Source organism: Centrocercus urophasianus, unplaced genomic scaffold (genome assembly GCF_019232065.1).
Source record: "Centrocercus urophasianus isolate 14NV4802_14NV808 unplaced genomic scaffold, USGS_Curo_1.0 seq_19, whole genome shotgun sequence".
Classification (NCBI taxonomy): Eukaryota; Metazoa; Chordata; class Aves; order Galliformes; family Phasianidae; genus Centrocercus; species Centrocercus urophasianus.
The window spans coordinates 5,286,045-5,302,370 of NW_024884744.1; the positions used below are offsets into that span (position 1 = coordinate 5,286,045).

The window sequence follows — 16,326 nt, forward strand, 5'->3', positions numbered from 1 at the left end:
GTTCTCTTCCAGCAAAAATACTGATCTCCTTGAACATAAACTTTGTCAATTGAGGAGAGTTTAATTTCTTTTCCGCTGTGAATAGGAATCTTTTCCTTGAGTTGGTGTACTCACCTGGCTAAGTTACTGAGGTATCCTCATCTGTACTTCTGCTAACTGCTTGAAGGTTAGATACAGATGGCATTGACAAAAATAAACTGAAGTGGTTATGGATATATTAATTCCCGCACAAAATGAGGTCCAGTAATAAAATGTCCTACGTTGATGATGGGGAAAGTTTAAACTTGACCTTTTAAGTTCCCTGATCCTAAATCTCATGGTTACTTTATAAATGGGCAAAATATATTATTTCTTTTTTTAACTGCATATCTAGAAGATGGAGATGGGGTGAAGTCCTGAAATAATTATTCATAGTGACAGACAAGTTAATGTTCTGCATGTTTTAATGATGTTGTGAATGTCTAAATGTGGAAGAGTGGATGAAATTCCAACCTGTTAACCCTTTCTGGGATGAGTTTTTATTTTCTCTGTTTTTTAGCAGTAAAAGCAAATGAGTATCCTCTATCTGCTGAATTTGCCACAGCACTTATTCCTCACAATAGTAAAACAGTTTTTGAGATTGATTATTTTGTTTTTTTTTTTTGTTTGTTTGTTTTAAATTTAGCATTTTTCTTCCTGGTAGATACTTAGAACTGAAAGACTCCTCTAAGTGTGCAGATCTAGCAGAGCCTTGTAGAATTGCCAAGAACTGAACCATCAGCTTCTTTCTATGGCTGTGGATCATGACTGAATAGTATCATAACTTAGTGGCTATTTTCCCCTTGATACATATATGTTAGCCCTACTAGTGTTAATGGCGTTTTGAAATGCTTCCCTCATATATTCAATATCTACTACTGATGTCCAAACCCTGAAGTCTTATGAATTGGATGGAATGTTGCATCTCCAGAACTGAGTAGAATGTTGGGTTTAATCTCATAGCTCATCTTATGAGCAGTAAAACAGTAAGACAGATAAAATGTTTTAATATGAAGCTTTTATCTGAGATCTGTGAGCAGATAACTCTGTAGGTGGTCCAGGGAAAGAACAGTGAACGTGGGCTTTTTATCTTGCCCACCTACTTACATGGCAGTTACAGCTTGAAGATGGTGTTTTGAGGAAGACTAGTGCGATATTGTACTTACAGCTGTCAAGGAAATGCTCCTATTTTGGAAATCATTCACTCTAAGGTCATTCTGCTTTTTTTTTTTTGCTTTGCTGAAGTTCATTGCCAATTTTTTGAGTTTATGAGGCTCTGAGGATCCTGCTGGTGTTGATGTTGATGTTGTTCCTACTTTAAGTGATGTGTTGGTCCAGGTGACTTCTCAGCCCTACCTCACAAAAATTATTTGAACTTTCTGTAACAAATTTCTAATCTATAATCATGAAGGAGCTATGTTTCTGTTCTTTTCTCAAATTTTATAGCAATTGAATGCTGAGTAGATCAAGTATTATCAACTGTGTGGGTTTTTTTAAAAAAAAAAACAGATATAAGTTTCAATTATGTCTTTTTAAAACTTTGTTTTACAGCTTCTATTTTCCTTATTGGCTAAAAGAGAATTTGGTCAGATTTCTGAAAACATGCATAGGAAAATATGGAAAAGCCTGTTCCTTCTCTTCCCTGTTTTCTTGTGTGCTCAAAGAGATCTGTTTTGACGTACCTGCTGCAGCATTAGATTTACTGAGTAAAACTTAGGTGGAAGTGTGGTGTTTGGTAGAGGTAAACCATGCTGCTGTGAGTTCAGTGTATTTGTCTTGGTTAATGCTGGCTGCAGTCCTGTAAAGCAAAGGGGAGCGCTGGAGGAGCACTGTGGGTTCTGCATTGGGAATGTCAACAGGAGGTCTTGGAAAGAGCTGCAGCGCGTGGGAGTAGTTGTTGTTGTTATTGTTTCTCTGTATGTTTTTTTTTTTTTTTTCCCCATTATTACCACTTCATTGCTGTAATATGATTGTGTTTGTGGGAAATTACACCGGCACAACTTGAGTTGCTATTGATTCTTGCTTGTTCTATATTTTCTATACTGTGGCGACAGAGTTATTAATGGAGTTATCTGTACAATCTTTATGGTTAGCTATGATTAGTACTGAATGACTGTGATATACACAGAAACTATTTAAATATGTACTGAGCTATCCTGTTTTGCTCAGAGAAGGAATACATTGACTCGCATGTATTTTGTTGAAAGGAGGAGAGGACTTTGTATGGATTTATATGAATAATGGATTGCTGATGGGAAATAGTTGAAAAAAGGAAATAATCAAGATAATAGGCTTCATTGTAGTAAGAATACTGCTATGTTATTGATGGATAAGCAGGGCACAGGATAGTCAACTGTCCAGTGTTGTGTAATAGCACAGAACCAACCACAAGCTGCCTGCACGCAAACCTGTTACTTTTGGCTCGGACCTTGCTGGATTGGGTTATTCACACTTCAGGCAGTAGGTTCTTACTTCATTTCTTTAAGTGAATGAAATACCTGTAAAGTAGCTGCATGTTTAAAAATAAATTCTACTTTGCTTCTGCATGGTCAGGAAAATGCATCTTCTATCTGTATTTAGAAGTTACACTGTTGTAAATAGTAGGATTTCTATTTCAATATTATGAAGTATGATGTGTTCTTTTGCAGAGAATATCATGGAGTCTTTGAGGCCAGATGGAAAACATGCCTTCGTGAAAATGTTTCTACTCAACTAATCCTGTCTTGGCTTTAAGGTGAATGAAAATCATCTATCAAACACCTATTCTAAAACTTTTTTCTTATCATAATTGTTCTGTTTGAAGGAGATTTGAGCATTTTATGTGCTCAAAAGAATTTTAAGAAGTTGCAAAACTAAGTGTTTGCTCAGAATAGAGTGCAAACACGAGTTTGGACCGTGCTGCAGGAGTAAACACAAAGGCAGTCGGTGGCATGAATGCTTGTGTCTAACATCGTGCCTTGGCAACTGTTGGTTTTGTCTAAAAACTGAATATGCATATGAAGGAGAAATCGCTAAAATTGAATGGAAAATGTGAAATTAGAAAGGCAGCAAGGTATAAATAATTGAAAACCAGGTTGCAACTCTCACTTCTGCATTTTATGAGGTCAGTTGCAAAAAAAAATGATAGATCGGGAATTTGCATTTCTGTTCCTCCTAATTTTGCTTTCATTATACCACACTCTGATATGGAGAGCACGGGAGTGAAACTGGTGAAAGGGTAATTAAATATCTGCAAGAAATTAAGAGCCAAATCAGTGGCTGATTCTCAGTGGTCTGCAGCTTTCATCATATATGCACGTGCTTTGGAAATGTATCCCCTCATACTGTGTGCTTCTAGCCTTTCTTCTGCAGAACTGTTCAACTTACTGTGTGCCATGGTACAACATGTCACACTTGTTTAGTTTATGGAATAATTGTAGTAAATACAGTTATTTATATTATCTTTCTAGACCCTTAATTACTTCATATTGAAGCCAAGTATTCTTAATCTCCTCTGCATGCTCTAATATCGTTGCCATATTTCATTTGGTTGTTTTGTGCTCGTTCTTTGAAATCATCCAAAATTTTCGGTTTTGTGAAACTCATCTTGCTCTGTCTGTGAGTTAAGGGTTTGGTAAGATTACTGTTCTCAGAAAAGTCTTAATTACAAGTGTATATCTTTCCAGACTTAGCTGGTACTATCAGATGCAGTTATAACAATACCCTCTCTTCATATCTGAATATTAGGGGTTATGTTACTAAGGCATGTCATAAGACTAACTTCCAGGTAGCACTAAAACAAACTAAAAACAAAACAAAAAAACCCCACACAACTCAAGGTCAAGAAATGCTCACAGTTTTGTGGTTTGAAGGCCCAGCTCTTGTGTGGAGTCTCCAAGCTGCTGGAGTTCAAGGTGTGCCTGGACAATGTTTTCACACAAAGGGCTTAATTTGTGTTTTGTCCTGTGTAGATCCAGGAGTCAGGTTTGACTGATGATCCTTGTGGGTCCCTTCCCACTTGGGGTGTTCTGTGATTAAGCATTGAGGTACTTCTAGAACCAGGTTGGTCTTGATAAATTTGCCTGTGAAAGGAGGTCAAAGTAAAACTCAGCAATACTTGCAAATGAAGAGATAGACCTTTGGTGAGCGTGCTCAGCTGGTCGGAGGGTACAGCAGCAACCTTTAGCTAAATAATAGTTTTGTTCTGCCTAATGATATAGCTGTGTAATGGGCTTGACTGTATCTCCTTTAGCCTGAGAATTCTAATTCTTTACGAAGGAACTTAGAGAAATTGAAAGCTTTCATTAATGTCAGTGAAGCTACTTGTATTTCCTAATCATAATTTTGTGATTTGAACCCCTGTAGTAGGTGTACGGCTCCAGCTGGGTGTGTGTTAATACTTAGGATGTGGGATGCATGGGAAACACCAAAATAATCCAAGATTTGTGGTTAGCCAGTATGTATCATTCTTAGCAAATAATGAACTTCTCTAGGTTACTGTCACAGTACTGGTACAGTGTTAATGAACTGAAGCTTTAATAAATTATAAAGACAAAAGAACTTGTCATGATGAAATTAAGTGACCCTAGAACTTGTATGCTGACACAACTTAAGGCACAGTAAGTGAAAAACAAAATTGGTGGTTCCTAGAGGTAGCTGTGATGTAGCCATTTTCCCCCTGTATTTCAAATATTTTGTCTGTGTGTGTTAGTCGCCTTGGCACAGCAGACTGAGGATTAGGCTTGTGGAGAGGCTGCTGCTATTCCCAAAGATTGGACTGTCCCCTGACACGTCTGGATCATGCAAGAACTCTATCAGATTCTTATGCTTTCTCTTCATCTATTTGGCTCTATCAAACAAACCTTAGAATTCTGTCATTTGAATTGTGATCTGTTTTTGTGCTGGTACTAAGCAGCAAACAGCAATAGTCAGGATATTTCCTTCCACAGTGTAGAGATGTTTCCTTCATCTAGGTTTGGCTTTTTTTTTTTTTTTTTTTTGCTTTCTTTTGTTGTTATTGATACCAGATTTGTTTCTGTTTGTTAGATTGGCTTTGCTGAATTCCATTTATTTTGATATCTGTATTCATGAAGCGTGCAACAAAATACCTACAAACCTTATTAAATGAGTGTTGGGGAGTAGTAGTCCTGTGTAATAGCACTGTACCTTCTCTTATTGGTTCTTCATGTCAGAGGGAGATGTATTGTTCTATGACTTCTCTCCTCTGGCAGTTGCTGTGTACAGACATGGGAATAATTCAAAGCTGGAGAGACTGATGTGGCTGTCCTGTCTGGAGGCAAGTAAGACTTACTTGGAATAATTACCTCTGTGTTCAGTAGCTATACTTAAAGAAAGAACCTCTGATCCTGAAGATTCTATTGATGGGAAAACTCTCATTCATGGAACACTGCCCGACAGATTACACTGCTAGAAAAATTTGCCCAGCTTTTATTTTGACTTTGTATAAATTCATCTTGAAGCATTGAAAATAGCCTTTTTTTCTAAATCTGTACATCCTTCTAGTAACACATTTCTGATCCTGGCTTAAATGGGCAGTTAATTTATACACCAACTTCAGCTTAAATGAATCTGATCAAGCTTCCTAAACCTTTCCTTTTTAAGGAGTTTTCCAGTTTCCTTTCAGAGGAAGGTTTTGTTCACAGTCCTTGCCCTATCACCTCTAATCAACCACCTCTCTGTGGACAGTTGGCATACCTGGAAAACGTTCACATATTGGCCTTAATGATTAAAAAAAAAATGCAGTTCCTTAGTTGTATGTTCAAGATGGATCTGTGTGCAGCATTGTACTGGGAGTCTCCCATTTCCCTGTTACGGACTAGTGAGTTTGCACTTCATGATAGCTTGTAGTACTTTGCCTTAAGCTTGTCAGGTTTTCACCATTTTGATGGTTTTCATCGCCTGAAGAGTCCTACTAAACTTGAGTCTCTCAAAAACAAGCAAGATAACAAGATTTTGAAATACTCAGAATGTGTAAAGGATTGTTACGTGGTAACAGTAAGGTGATGCAAGTAAGAGCATTTGGAAGAGCCCGGATTCCTCCCCCACCCCCATGTCCTCAGCCATGGTTGTTCCCTTCCCCTGTGCCACCACAGGTGTTTGAGCTGCAATATGAGGAGTTGAGTGGGAGCTTTTGTGGCTGAAAATAAGCTAGAGCTAAGGAGAGGAACTGTTGTCATTTTGGTTTGCATTGCCTAACTCAGTCTGCAACTACATAACTTGCCTGTTAGTCCTGCACGTAGAAGTTAGTCTGTGGCTTGGGGATAGGCAGGGACACTGCTGCTTTGGAGATTGAGCTTGTTTATATCAATATAAAGGGCAATGGATCAGGGCTTGAAATATTGCGTGGCTTCCGTGGAATACAATAGAGGTAACACACTTCTGCTTCTGAGATCAACTGCTATTTATTTATTTCAGCAAGATTTAGAATAGTGTTTCCTCATGTTGAATGCCATTCTTTTGGAGTTAAAAAGCTGTCATCTGATACTTATTTATTGCAAATTCAAAGGGCACTTCAGTGCTGTCAGCGTGAGATCATCGCTGTCTAATAATAGGCATTTCAGAAGATTTCTATGAATGTCAACTTTAACAGAGCCCTCTTACTAAAAGAACTGTACCTTGTAATCATGCCATATGTTTTACTACAAAGCAATTACATGAATTGTCTGAAACTGGCTAAACATATCAGTTATTAAAACTCAATGTTTCTTTTGATCAGACAGTAAGTCATCTTGTTTAATACTTTCCCCACCCAGCCCTCCCTTTCCCTCTTTGTGTGTTGGAGAGGAAAGAAAGTAGGCCTGATGGTTGCTGATGGCTAATGCAAAAACATATGGAACCTGTAGTGGCTGTGTGGCAGCATGGAGTGGGTGGGCTTGAGGTTCCTTGTTACTACATAGGAGCTGACAGTGGGCTGTTCTGCCAAGCTTATGAACAGTGACTTAAGCATTTTTGGATGCTTAACTCTTAAGAGCCCTCGTGGCTGTGTTAATTTCATACACTGCATGCTTTGTCGCTTTTTCTTTTAAAAATAAACACACGTGAATGGAAGCAAATCAACCATTTTGGTTGAAAGAATAAAATACATTGTGATTCAGTCCTGTTATAGTTATTGGCTTTCAAGATGAGAGCCACATTTAGTAAAAGGTTTACTGAAAATTGCAAGCTCTTAGATCTAATTCCAGGTAAAGTTATGCTTCCTTAGTCTGAGAGCCCTCTGGAAAAGACCCTCAATGTGCTGAAAGCTCAAAGGAGATGAGCTAGGGCTTGTATTACAATTGGGATCTTCAAGAGATTGCCTTTTTTGTGGCTAAAAACACTATCATGAAGTGATGTGTCCACTATGTTTCATCTCCTCCAGTGGTGCGATACCAGGCTGTGAACAAACTGTGTATGAGGAGTTTGACAGTCTCAACCATGTACAAGCTGTTTTTTTTTGTTTTTTTGTTTTTTTTTTTTTACAACAAATCAAATGGATTTTGAATATAGGTGTCAGTATGAGCTGTCGATCTGCTGTTCTGTCACAGAACAACTGTGCAGACAGTGCTCCATGAGAGACGTGACATTTTGGTTTGGTGATTTCTTAGCATGGTTTTAGGAGGCCTTCATGGAAAAGTAGCTCCACATGAACGCTTCTATATGGAGGTTTTTGTTGAAGGAAGAAGTTGCAACTAGCTTGCTGAAAAAGTTGCCCGATCTTAGTGTGTGTCGTTCTGATGTTGCCAGAGGTGTTATTTTTGTAGCTCTTTCAGCTCTTCACAATAACTTTGCTCCCTAATGATTAGATCAAAGCTGCAGGAAACAGGTTCTTCTTTTGAACTGCCGAGCCTGGGAACTGCCCAACCATTTTGTTTCTCTGTTTATTCCACCAGGTAAAAATGAGGTTAATATATAAGCATCTACAATTGTATTGTGGTGGGAACTCTCAAAAGATATAAAATATCTTTTTGGCAGTATGAACAACTGCAATTTGGGAAATGCTTGCTTCCTTTTTTATTTTATTTTAATATTGAGATCAGTTATTTGTTAATAGCTGTTAAAGCTGAAAGCTTCTTGCAGCACTTGGCGCGCTGTGAAACCTGACAACCAGCTGTCAAAATACACTGTGTGCGTGTGGAAGTGTTTCCAGATAGCTTTGAAGAAATCCGTTCTGTTTACTAGCTACTTTGTAATTATCAAACTTTGAATAATCTACACAAAAATCAATGTTTCCATCTAACTCTTTTCTGCACAGCCCAATCTCTCTTATTGCCTTCTTGTGAACAGACTCAGCAGCAGCCAACTGTAGAGTTATTGCCAAGTAGAGATGCAGGAATTCAGGTGAAATGTTTCAGTGTGTGTAGCTGGAGCCTTAAGGCAGTTGTCATGAACAAAATAATCTTTCTCCTCCATTCTTCCCATTGCAAACTGTAGATTCTGTCTTACTATTTATTTTTTTAATGATCTGTATGTACATTAGAAATCCTGAACTTGCTTCAGGGTATTGAGAAGTGTTTCATGGCTTATGATGAAGGAAGGTTTGTTCTAGACAGTATATTGTGACAACTTGTATTATTAAGAACAGCTTTGGTCTGTTGACAAGATATTTTCTTCCTGTTGTTTTCACCTTCAAGTGTCTGCTGATACAACTGTAGTAAATTCAACATCACTGGCATGATTCAAGGAATTGCATAGGGCCCTGCGAACTTTAGAGCCATGTGTCTGAAACTGTGGCTTAGCCTACTGTATGAACAAAGGAAAATGGTCCTTGTAAAATTTAGGAATCTGTGTTTACATCTGAGAGACGTAATTGCTGAATATTTCTCCCCCTATAATAGGTTTGGAGGTCTTAATATATTGAACGTGAATGAAGAAAGCAATTAAGGAGCAGTAAATTAATTAGATATATATATGTGCCTATGGTTGCTCTTCACTCTCTGTGTTGCAGTCACTGCTTGCCGCTGGAGGGGAAAGAAATAAATCTGTTCCACTTCTATAATGTTACTGAACATGTTCTTCTACGTGCAACTAAATTCATTCTAAATTGTAAATAATTGTTTCTCAGTCTAAAGAATGTGAGAGTATGTGAATATACTGAAGGCTTCCAGAATTCTATTGGAATGCCTGCTGACTTCTTAAGAAATTGCAGCACTGCTGGGAAAGAAAAGCCTTATATGTAAGTTGGGTTTTAGAATGATGCTTTAAATCAACTGGCTTTGACACTCTAAACATTTTTTTCAAGGAATTTGCTTCAGTTTTCTTCTACTGCCTCACACCATAGTAACTTTTGTCATTTTTCTTGTTTCTTCTTTTGGGAATCGAATGTAAGTCATGAAATATCAGTCCAGAGCAGGCAGGAGTTAATGTGTGTGTGCGTGCACATGTCCTGAGCTTGTTCAAAATCACAATTCCAATTCCTTTTCTTGGTTATGTACATGCAGTTAACTTCTCATCTTTCTTTTTGGCTTCTGTGCTGTTTTATTTCCTTTACATAATGCCCTGTCTGATACTGAGACAAATTATTGATTAAAGCATATGAAACAAGTGCATGGTGTGTAAGCAGGGAAAATGGGTACGAGTAATATATTTTAATCTCATTTCCTATGTTGCTTCTGTATTAAAAAGAAAAAAATCTATGTGAAAATATATTAAGTAATGCAATAACTGCATACTAGTAAATACAAAGCCAACAGCTGTGTTTTCCAGAAGTACATCACTGCAAGTAGAATTGGGAAAAATAAAACTTTATTGCAGTTTTGGGAAGAAAGGGAGAAACAATGCTAATCTAAAAATAATTTATCTTTTTTTTTTTTCTTTTTTTTGCCATTTAGGGAGAAAGAATAAGATTTTGCTGGCTATATTCTCTCTGGAAAAATATAGCTGCTCTTATTTCTGGGAGTACTGCATAGATAATTTTAAGATGCAAGTACCAATTTGGAATATTATTCCACACTAGAAATGCTTTCTATGGGGAGTTACTTGTTAGTAATTGAACTAACTAATTGGGGGGCAAAATGAAGAATTTATTTAATCAGAAGACCAGTTCAGATGTGGTGCATCTGTCTTGCTGACCAAGAAGGCCAGTGTTTGAGCTGGAATTTGTGCAGTCCAAGTGCTGTGTCACCCATCACATTTTGCAGAATAGTTGCTAAAAACTAATGAGATGTACTTTGCATGGACTAATGAGATGTGCTTTATCTGCAGAGGGCTATAAGCAGATGTAATGTAAAAGGAGATGGTAAATTAAGAGTGTGCTGAATTTGGGCTGTGCATATACTGCACAGTGCTGCTGGGTCAGAGAGGCTGAGCACCCCTAACACCTTCTCAGCACCAAAAAAACCTGTCTTGTCCTCATGTTCTGTGCTCCTTTGTAGCCTGATCAACATCTTTAAAGCAGCAGACAGCTGAGCCTTCTGCTGGTGAAACTATGGGGTCAGTGAATTCAATGGGCTTAGTGCAGCTTTGGAATGCTGCAGCTGGCACAGGGAGCATCACATCTGCTGACTGTAAGAGCAAGATGTGGGCACAGAACTATCATGTTGGTGGCAAGTCTTTGTCAGTATGGCCCCGCATTTATCGGGCTGTGTGCACGTATCAGAAGCACGTGTTAGGTTGGTTGATGATGTGGGAAAGCTGAACCTCCCAGAAGGAAGTGCTTGCAGCAACCAATGGGAGGTACAGGCAGCAACTCCCTACAGTTCTCAAAATGGCTGCTTTGCAGTTATGTGACAATCCCAGAAACTGAGGCACTCTGTTAGCTTAGTGTTGTTTCTTCAGAAGGCGTGCACACACGCATTTTACTGCTCTTCCGCTGGAGAAATCTTTAGTGATTGAGTATTCAAATTTGAGATTTGTTCTGTCTGTTCTATATTTGCTGGGCTAGAAGATGCTTCTTGTCCAAATCTTCATTGGCTTGAAAATCCTTCTCTGTATTTGATCACTATTTCACATAGCTTGCCAATGTGACTGAAGCTCAAGCTGACCTGGTTAAACCTCAATTGTTCCTAACTATGCTAGGTGTATCTAGGGCTGAGTTGAGATTTTATTAAGATGAACTAAGGTCACCCTGTTCTTGGTGGTTTTTTTTTGTTTTGTTTTTTGTTTTTTTTTTTTTTTAGTGTTTGGAAGCTATGCTTTCTCGAAAATGGTAGAGAAAGACTAAAATATTGACTTAAAACCACAAAAAAAAAAACCCCAACAAACTCACAATACCCAATCTGACCATTTTGATTCCCTGTATCAAATTTGTAAACTTGGTAATTTGATTTTAGAGCAGTAAGATTTATCTAGTAGTTGCACAAGCTAGAGTTCAGGATTAGCTAGCACTTACAGTATTAGCTCTCTTGCCAACTAATATTACGAAAACGCTTTTCTTTCCCTCATTCTTTTCTCTTTTTAAGCTGCTCGCTTTACTCACTCATTTTATCCTTTCCTTTCAATTATTCACAAGATTCATCAAAAGTAAGGGTGGGAGTAATTACTTTCACAGAGAAATGAGCAACTTATTTAAGAAGCGCTCCTTTAAGTCCTTTGCTTTTTTTCAATAATCAAGTTGATTGAAGGGCAGTGAAATTTGTCACCATTTCTACTAGATCTTATACTCCGCGACAGTATCACTTGCGGTGGCCAAGTTTGAAAGTGTCTCCCATGCGTCAGACTTTTGTATGTCTGCATGATTTTATTTTGTTTAACAGCAAAGAGATCAAATTAGAAGGGAAAGGGAGAAGGTAAATTTTCCTTTTTCTACCTTCTACAAACTCATCTTGTACTGTGTGTGTATAGTTCTGGCTTTTGTGCCCTCATCTCTCAGTAGCTGAAGCCAGCTTGAGTTGCTGATTATTTTCTACAGATTTATTTTATTTTCATTAAATAGGCAGACTCAAAGCAATAGAAGTTAAGCAGGAAAGCATTGCTTATTTCTTTTTTTTTATTTTTGACCTCTAGTACTTTTTTTGTGGGAACCGATTGAAAACTAGAGCTTCAGAAACTACGCACTGACAAAGCAGTCATTTTCTGTGTAGGGAAGAAAATACTTTTGTTTTGGAAAGCTGTCGATGTTCTTGTTTCAGCTTTACAAATCAGGATATTGAGTGATCATTATTAGAAGTTGTGGTTTCCTCACTAAGCTTGAACTAAGGGTCAGTCATTTTTCTGGATGTGTGTTAAAAATGAGATCCTTACTCTGAGAAGCAGTTCTCCAACTAAGTGGCAAGGCGTAGAATGTTCTTGATGAATATGGAAGACTTCATTCTTAGTTTTCTTGTGCCCTTCATACGTTAATATGATGCAGGTTTGAGTGATCTTCTTTTCTGAGGGAAAATAATAATAATGCAAAAACACTTTAGGACTAAAGAAACTTTCTTAGTGGAAGGCTTGTTAGAACTGAGTCTTTTCACAGTAAAAACAGTTGTTTCAGCAATGATACTTCTCTGATGGCAAGTAATCTTGTAACAAAGAGCTCTAATGAGCTGTAATTAGCGCTTAGAAATAAAGGAGAACAAATTGACTTTATTTCCCATTAAACTCCAAAGTGGCGATGTTTGCATCTTTATGAGGAAATAGTGGTATATAACTTCATAACTGGTGAAAAACTGTTTACCAAAACTGGAATTGGGAAACAAAGAAATAACAACCAAGCAGCTCACCACAGTTAAGCCAAAGAAATGGGGGATAAAAATCTTATCCATGGCAGAGTAAGTCTGTCTTGTATTTTCTCACTAGTCAGATATTTTGCCCAGCCTTATTGCTGTTGATGGAGAGAATTCAGTTTCTAATAACACTGAAATGATGCTTGTATTCACAAGTGACGTTTTCAGTATGATGCAGTTCTACATGCAGTGCAAATTCAAGGCTTTTTCTCTTGTAGGTCTGATCATATTAACATCATTAAATTACATTTCTGTTCACTGCATTGTCAAATTGACTTATTGGGATCAAGAAATATTGCAGTCAGTAAATATACAGAAAAATATTCTATCTTCTTCTTTGAATGGGATAGTGACCCCCTATATTGTCATGTTTGAGTCAGTTCTAGAACAGTGAATGGATTAATGATTCTTCCTTTGGAAAGCACTCTGCTTAAATTATTTCACACAATTGAGCACAATGAAGGCTTTTGGAGAGCATAAAACTACCCTGACCATTTCTAACCCTTAGTCACTGTTTGAAGGGGGTTATGAAGAATCTTGGGTTTTTAGACCTCTTTACACTATTCCCACTTGTAGGATTCCTTTCGAAGGAAGAAATATTTTCAGCACTATTACTTGCCTCTTGAAAAAATACTAGAGTTGAAGATGATGTGATTAAAATGGTACAACTTGAACTACGGAATATTCCTGCAGGTGCTAAAAGCCTAAGATCAGAATCTTGTTCCTTAAGGAGGGTGGTGATGTTCTATAGCTAAGATATTTTTTGGTAACTCAAGCTTCTGTCAACACTGAAATTGGTAACTCTCTTTATACAGGGGAAGGACATACCAGAATATAGTATTGAAGATTAAAACACATCGTTATGATTTTCCCTGTTCAGAAGTTTCAATAACGTAGGATATGTAAAAATTTTTGTCTTTCAAGAGGTTGCCAGTCTGCATTTGGAGAGAGCAGAAGTGTTTTACATGTCTCTGTCCTGCCAGCTACTTAACAAAATAGATGTTGCTTTGCACTGTAGAGCTTCTAAGTAGTTTTCTAGTTATGTCTTTTAAGTATAGAGTGTCTGTGTTTTTGTGTAGTCAAAACTACACACTAGACCATTAACTTCCCTGAGTTTGGTCAAGAAAGAGTTTCTGTACTGCCTCCGCCATGGTTCCCAGAAAGGGATACGTATGGCCCAGGTATTGGTTCCCAAATCAAACTAATATTCAATGGTGCTTTTGCAATAGTGACCTTACTTGAAAGTTGAATTAAAATAAATAAATTCTTGTCCAAATATTTTGCTCCTTCTGTCCTTAGGTGCATCTCGTCAGCTTTGGGCTTCAAGAAGGTCACAGATTTTCCTTTTGAATTAGGTACCTGACTGGAAAGCAGCTAGGTGGTTGTAGTTGGATACTTCATTAAAATCTCAATATTCACTTCTTGCTTGTTCCTTTAGCTGTACTTTCAGGAAGGGCCACTTTAGTGTCACTCTTGAAGTAATCACTAAGCTAACAAATGATTTATTTATGTACTTGAACATAAAAATAACCAAACTTGTTTTCTGCCCTTAACTAGAAGATTTGGAGCTGAGAAAAACCTGCATGTTACAGTTGAATATTTCACTCATATTTTCAAGTGGAAACTTAGAAAATGAATTCAAAATGATTTACAGCATTGAAACTGAAAGTTGCTGTGTGTTCTCTGTCCAGTCAGCAGAATTCCCCAGGTGTCTTCTGGGTTCTCATCTCCTGTGCAGGCTCACAATTGGTCAACAGCAGCTTCAATTCACTGGCAAGAAATGTATAAGGGTTGGGGGGGGGGGAAGGACAGGGAGTTAGGACTAAAAAAGGCTTTGCTGCACCACCAGAAATGGGAGGCCCATCAACACCTTTCAAATGTAGTCTGGCTCTGTCTGTAAAGAACCGTTTCTGACTGTAGAGAGAAGCTGAAGTGATCTAATTTGATAACTGGGCAAGAATAAAACATGCAACCTCTTTTGTGAATCAGGTGAGAAGTTCTGGAATTCACTGCTCAATGGTTCAGACTTGGGATGTGTGACTTACCTTTGTAGGCAAATTCAGATGCTGAAGTATGGCTAAGAGTTAGTTGAGCATGTAAATGAGGAAGTTACTTAGTTATATGCACAGAAAGCTGCCACACAGTTGACAGTGAATCACTAGAAGACATAAATATTTTGTTACTTCTGTCTATTTGATGATAAGCTTGAAGGGTGTTACTGTCTGTAAAGAAATTCTCTTTCCTGAATAATGGCTGTGTTTTAATTAGTGTATTTCCTTTAGAAATTCTACATTACCTAGTCCAGATAAATCTTAAGCTAACAGGTCTTCAGTATTTTTCTCTTTTCTATACTAATAAGTAATTCTTTTGGTACTTAACCAAAAACAAACAAGCAAAACAAAACAAAACAAAAAAAACCCCACCAAACTAACAGCAAAAAAAACCAGCTCTAATTAAACGAAGTTCTGAAGTGACTGATTACACCATTCTGAGTGTAATCCAGACAGAGGTTAACTCTGTGGGAGCTACTTAGTTCTTTTAATTAGTCATTGTTCCTTCCAAGCAGTGCAGTGGCTTCTTTAATTTCTGTTGCTGGCAGTCATAAATGTGAATGCTAAAATAAAACTGACTTCATAGGTGTAGACCAGGTGTACTTGTTCAGCAAATTGATCGCCTAAGTACCAGAAACCTGTTCTTTGACTTCTGAAGTAGGAAAGAGCAAATATTTTCTTGGAACTCAACTTGAAGTCAGGATAAGATTATCTTAAAATTTTGTCCTTGTTCTGGAGCAGTTTGGGAAGAGAAACAAAATCACCTTTCCTTGTGTTTATAATCCCTTTCTATTACACAGTCAAAAAAAAAAAAAAAATCTGAAAATTACAGTGTTCAAATAAAGCATCTTCCTTGCAGGTAATCCTTGTGAAAGACAGGGGAAGGGTGGGTTTGTATTTTAGTTTTGGAGTTTGTGGCTAAGCTTTTGCCAGTGGGAGCTGAATCTGCTGCAGTTGTGTTCCTGCATGGTGAAGAACTGTGTCTGCAAATTCCCATCCTGCGGAGATGGGCCTCGTGGTTGTCTACTCCTAGCTTTCTTATAAAATGCAAATTGAGAGAATCTTTAAATTCAGTTGCAAAATTTCTGCAGGCTTTGGCATTTTGACTAAAACACCTGCTGTGAAAGATAAATGTTGTTCAGATAACTTCCTGTGTAGAAGTGAAAGTAAAGGGTGGGGGACAAACAAGCGGGAGAGTCCAAAATAAGACAAAGCAGTGTTGCCTAAAGCACATGTTAATCAAAAGAGATCAAAGGATATGATGTCAGTTTATAGAGAAACAGGTCAGGCAAGCCCAGGTAACTCAGGAAGCAGGATGCTAATTATTCACAAAAAGTCAGGTATACAGTTACCGTGCTATAGTTGAAAGTCAGGAGGTCAAAACTTGCGCAGCGACTCAGCCAACGTGGTAGAACAGCTTTGCTCCTTGCAGTGGAGGTTATCCCTGTTAGAAATGGAGGAGAATGAATCAAGTTTGCCGAATGCTTCCCAACAAGGTAAGAGCATGCAAGCTTTGAAATACTTAGCTGGTAAGAAGTTTGGTGCATTGTTAGTCACCGCGTGTAGAAGCTTGTTTCACTTTCAGCTGTTGCAGTGTGTGCTGCACGTCCACACGAGTGGACTTGGTTTTTGCA

General features: G+C 37.8%; 1 protein-coding gene and 1 long non-coding RNA gene across 13 annotated transcripts in view; one reads left to right on the plus strand and one right to left on the minus strand.

Moving 5' to 3' along the window:
* The window catches only part of NAALADL2 (N-acetylated alpha-linked acidic dipeptidase like 2), a 387,619-nt gene that overhangs the window by 75,769 nt on the left and 295,524 nt on the right, over window positions 1-16,326 (plus strand). For 6 of the 11 annotated variants that reach the window (XM_042820506.1, XM_042820505.1, XM_042820504.1 and 3 more), the window contains one exon: window positions 2,667-2,752. The exons of 1 other annotated variant lie outside the window; for it this stretch is intronic. Coding sequence is in view for 2 of the 10 variants with exons in the window: in XM_042820503.1 (XP_042676437.1) it covers window positions 16,146-16,188 (43 nt within the window). In the remaining 8 variants the exon portion in view is untranslated. Of the gene's footprint in view, window positions 1-2,666; window positions 2,753-16,030; window positions 16,189-16,326 lie in introns of those variants that run through there. 4 more of the 11 variants (XR_006169131.1, XR_006169130.1, XM_042820503.1 and 1 more) reach the window with 2 other exon arrangements.
* Window positions 1,544-16,312, minus strand: LOC122161244. Of its 2 annotated transcripts, none has more exons than XR_006169133.1 (3): window positions 16,045-16,312; window positions 12,175-12,302; window positions 1,544-4,079 (listed from the first exon to the last, which is right to left on the minus strand). It is a non-coding gene; the product is annotated as an uncharacterized LOC122161244 (long non-coding RNA). The 2 variants fall into 2 exon arrangements; XR_006169132.1 differs by lacking the exon at window positions 1,544-4,079 and adding an exon at window positions 14,294-14,411 and having other exon boundaries at window positions 11,333-12,302.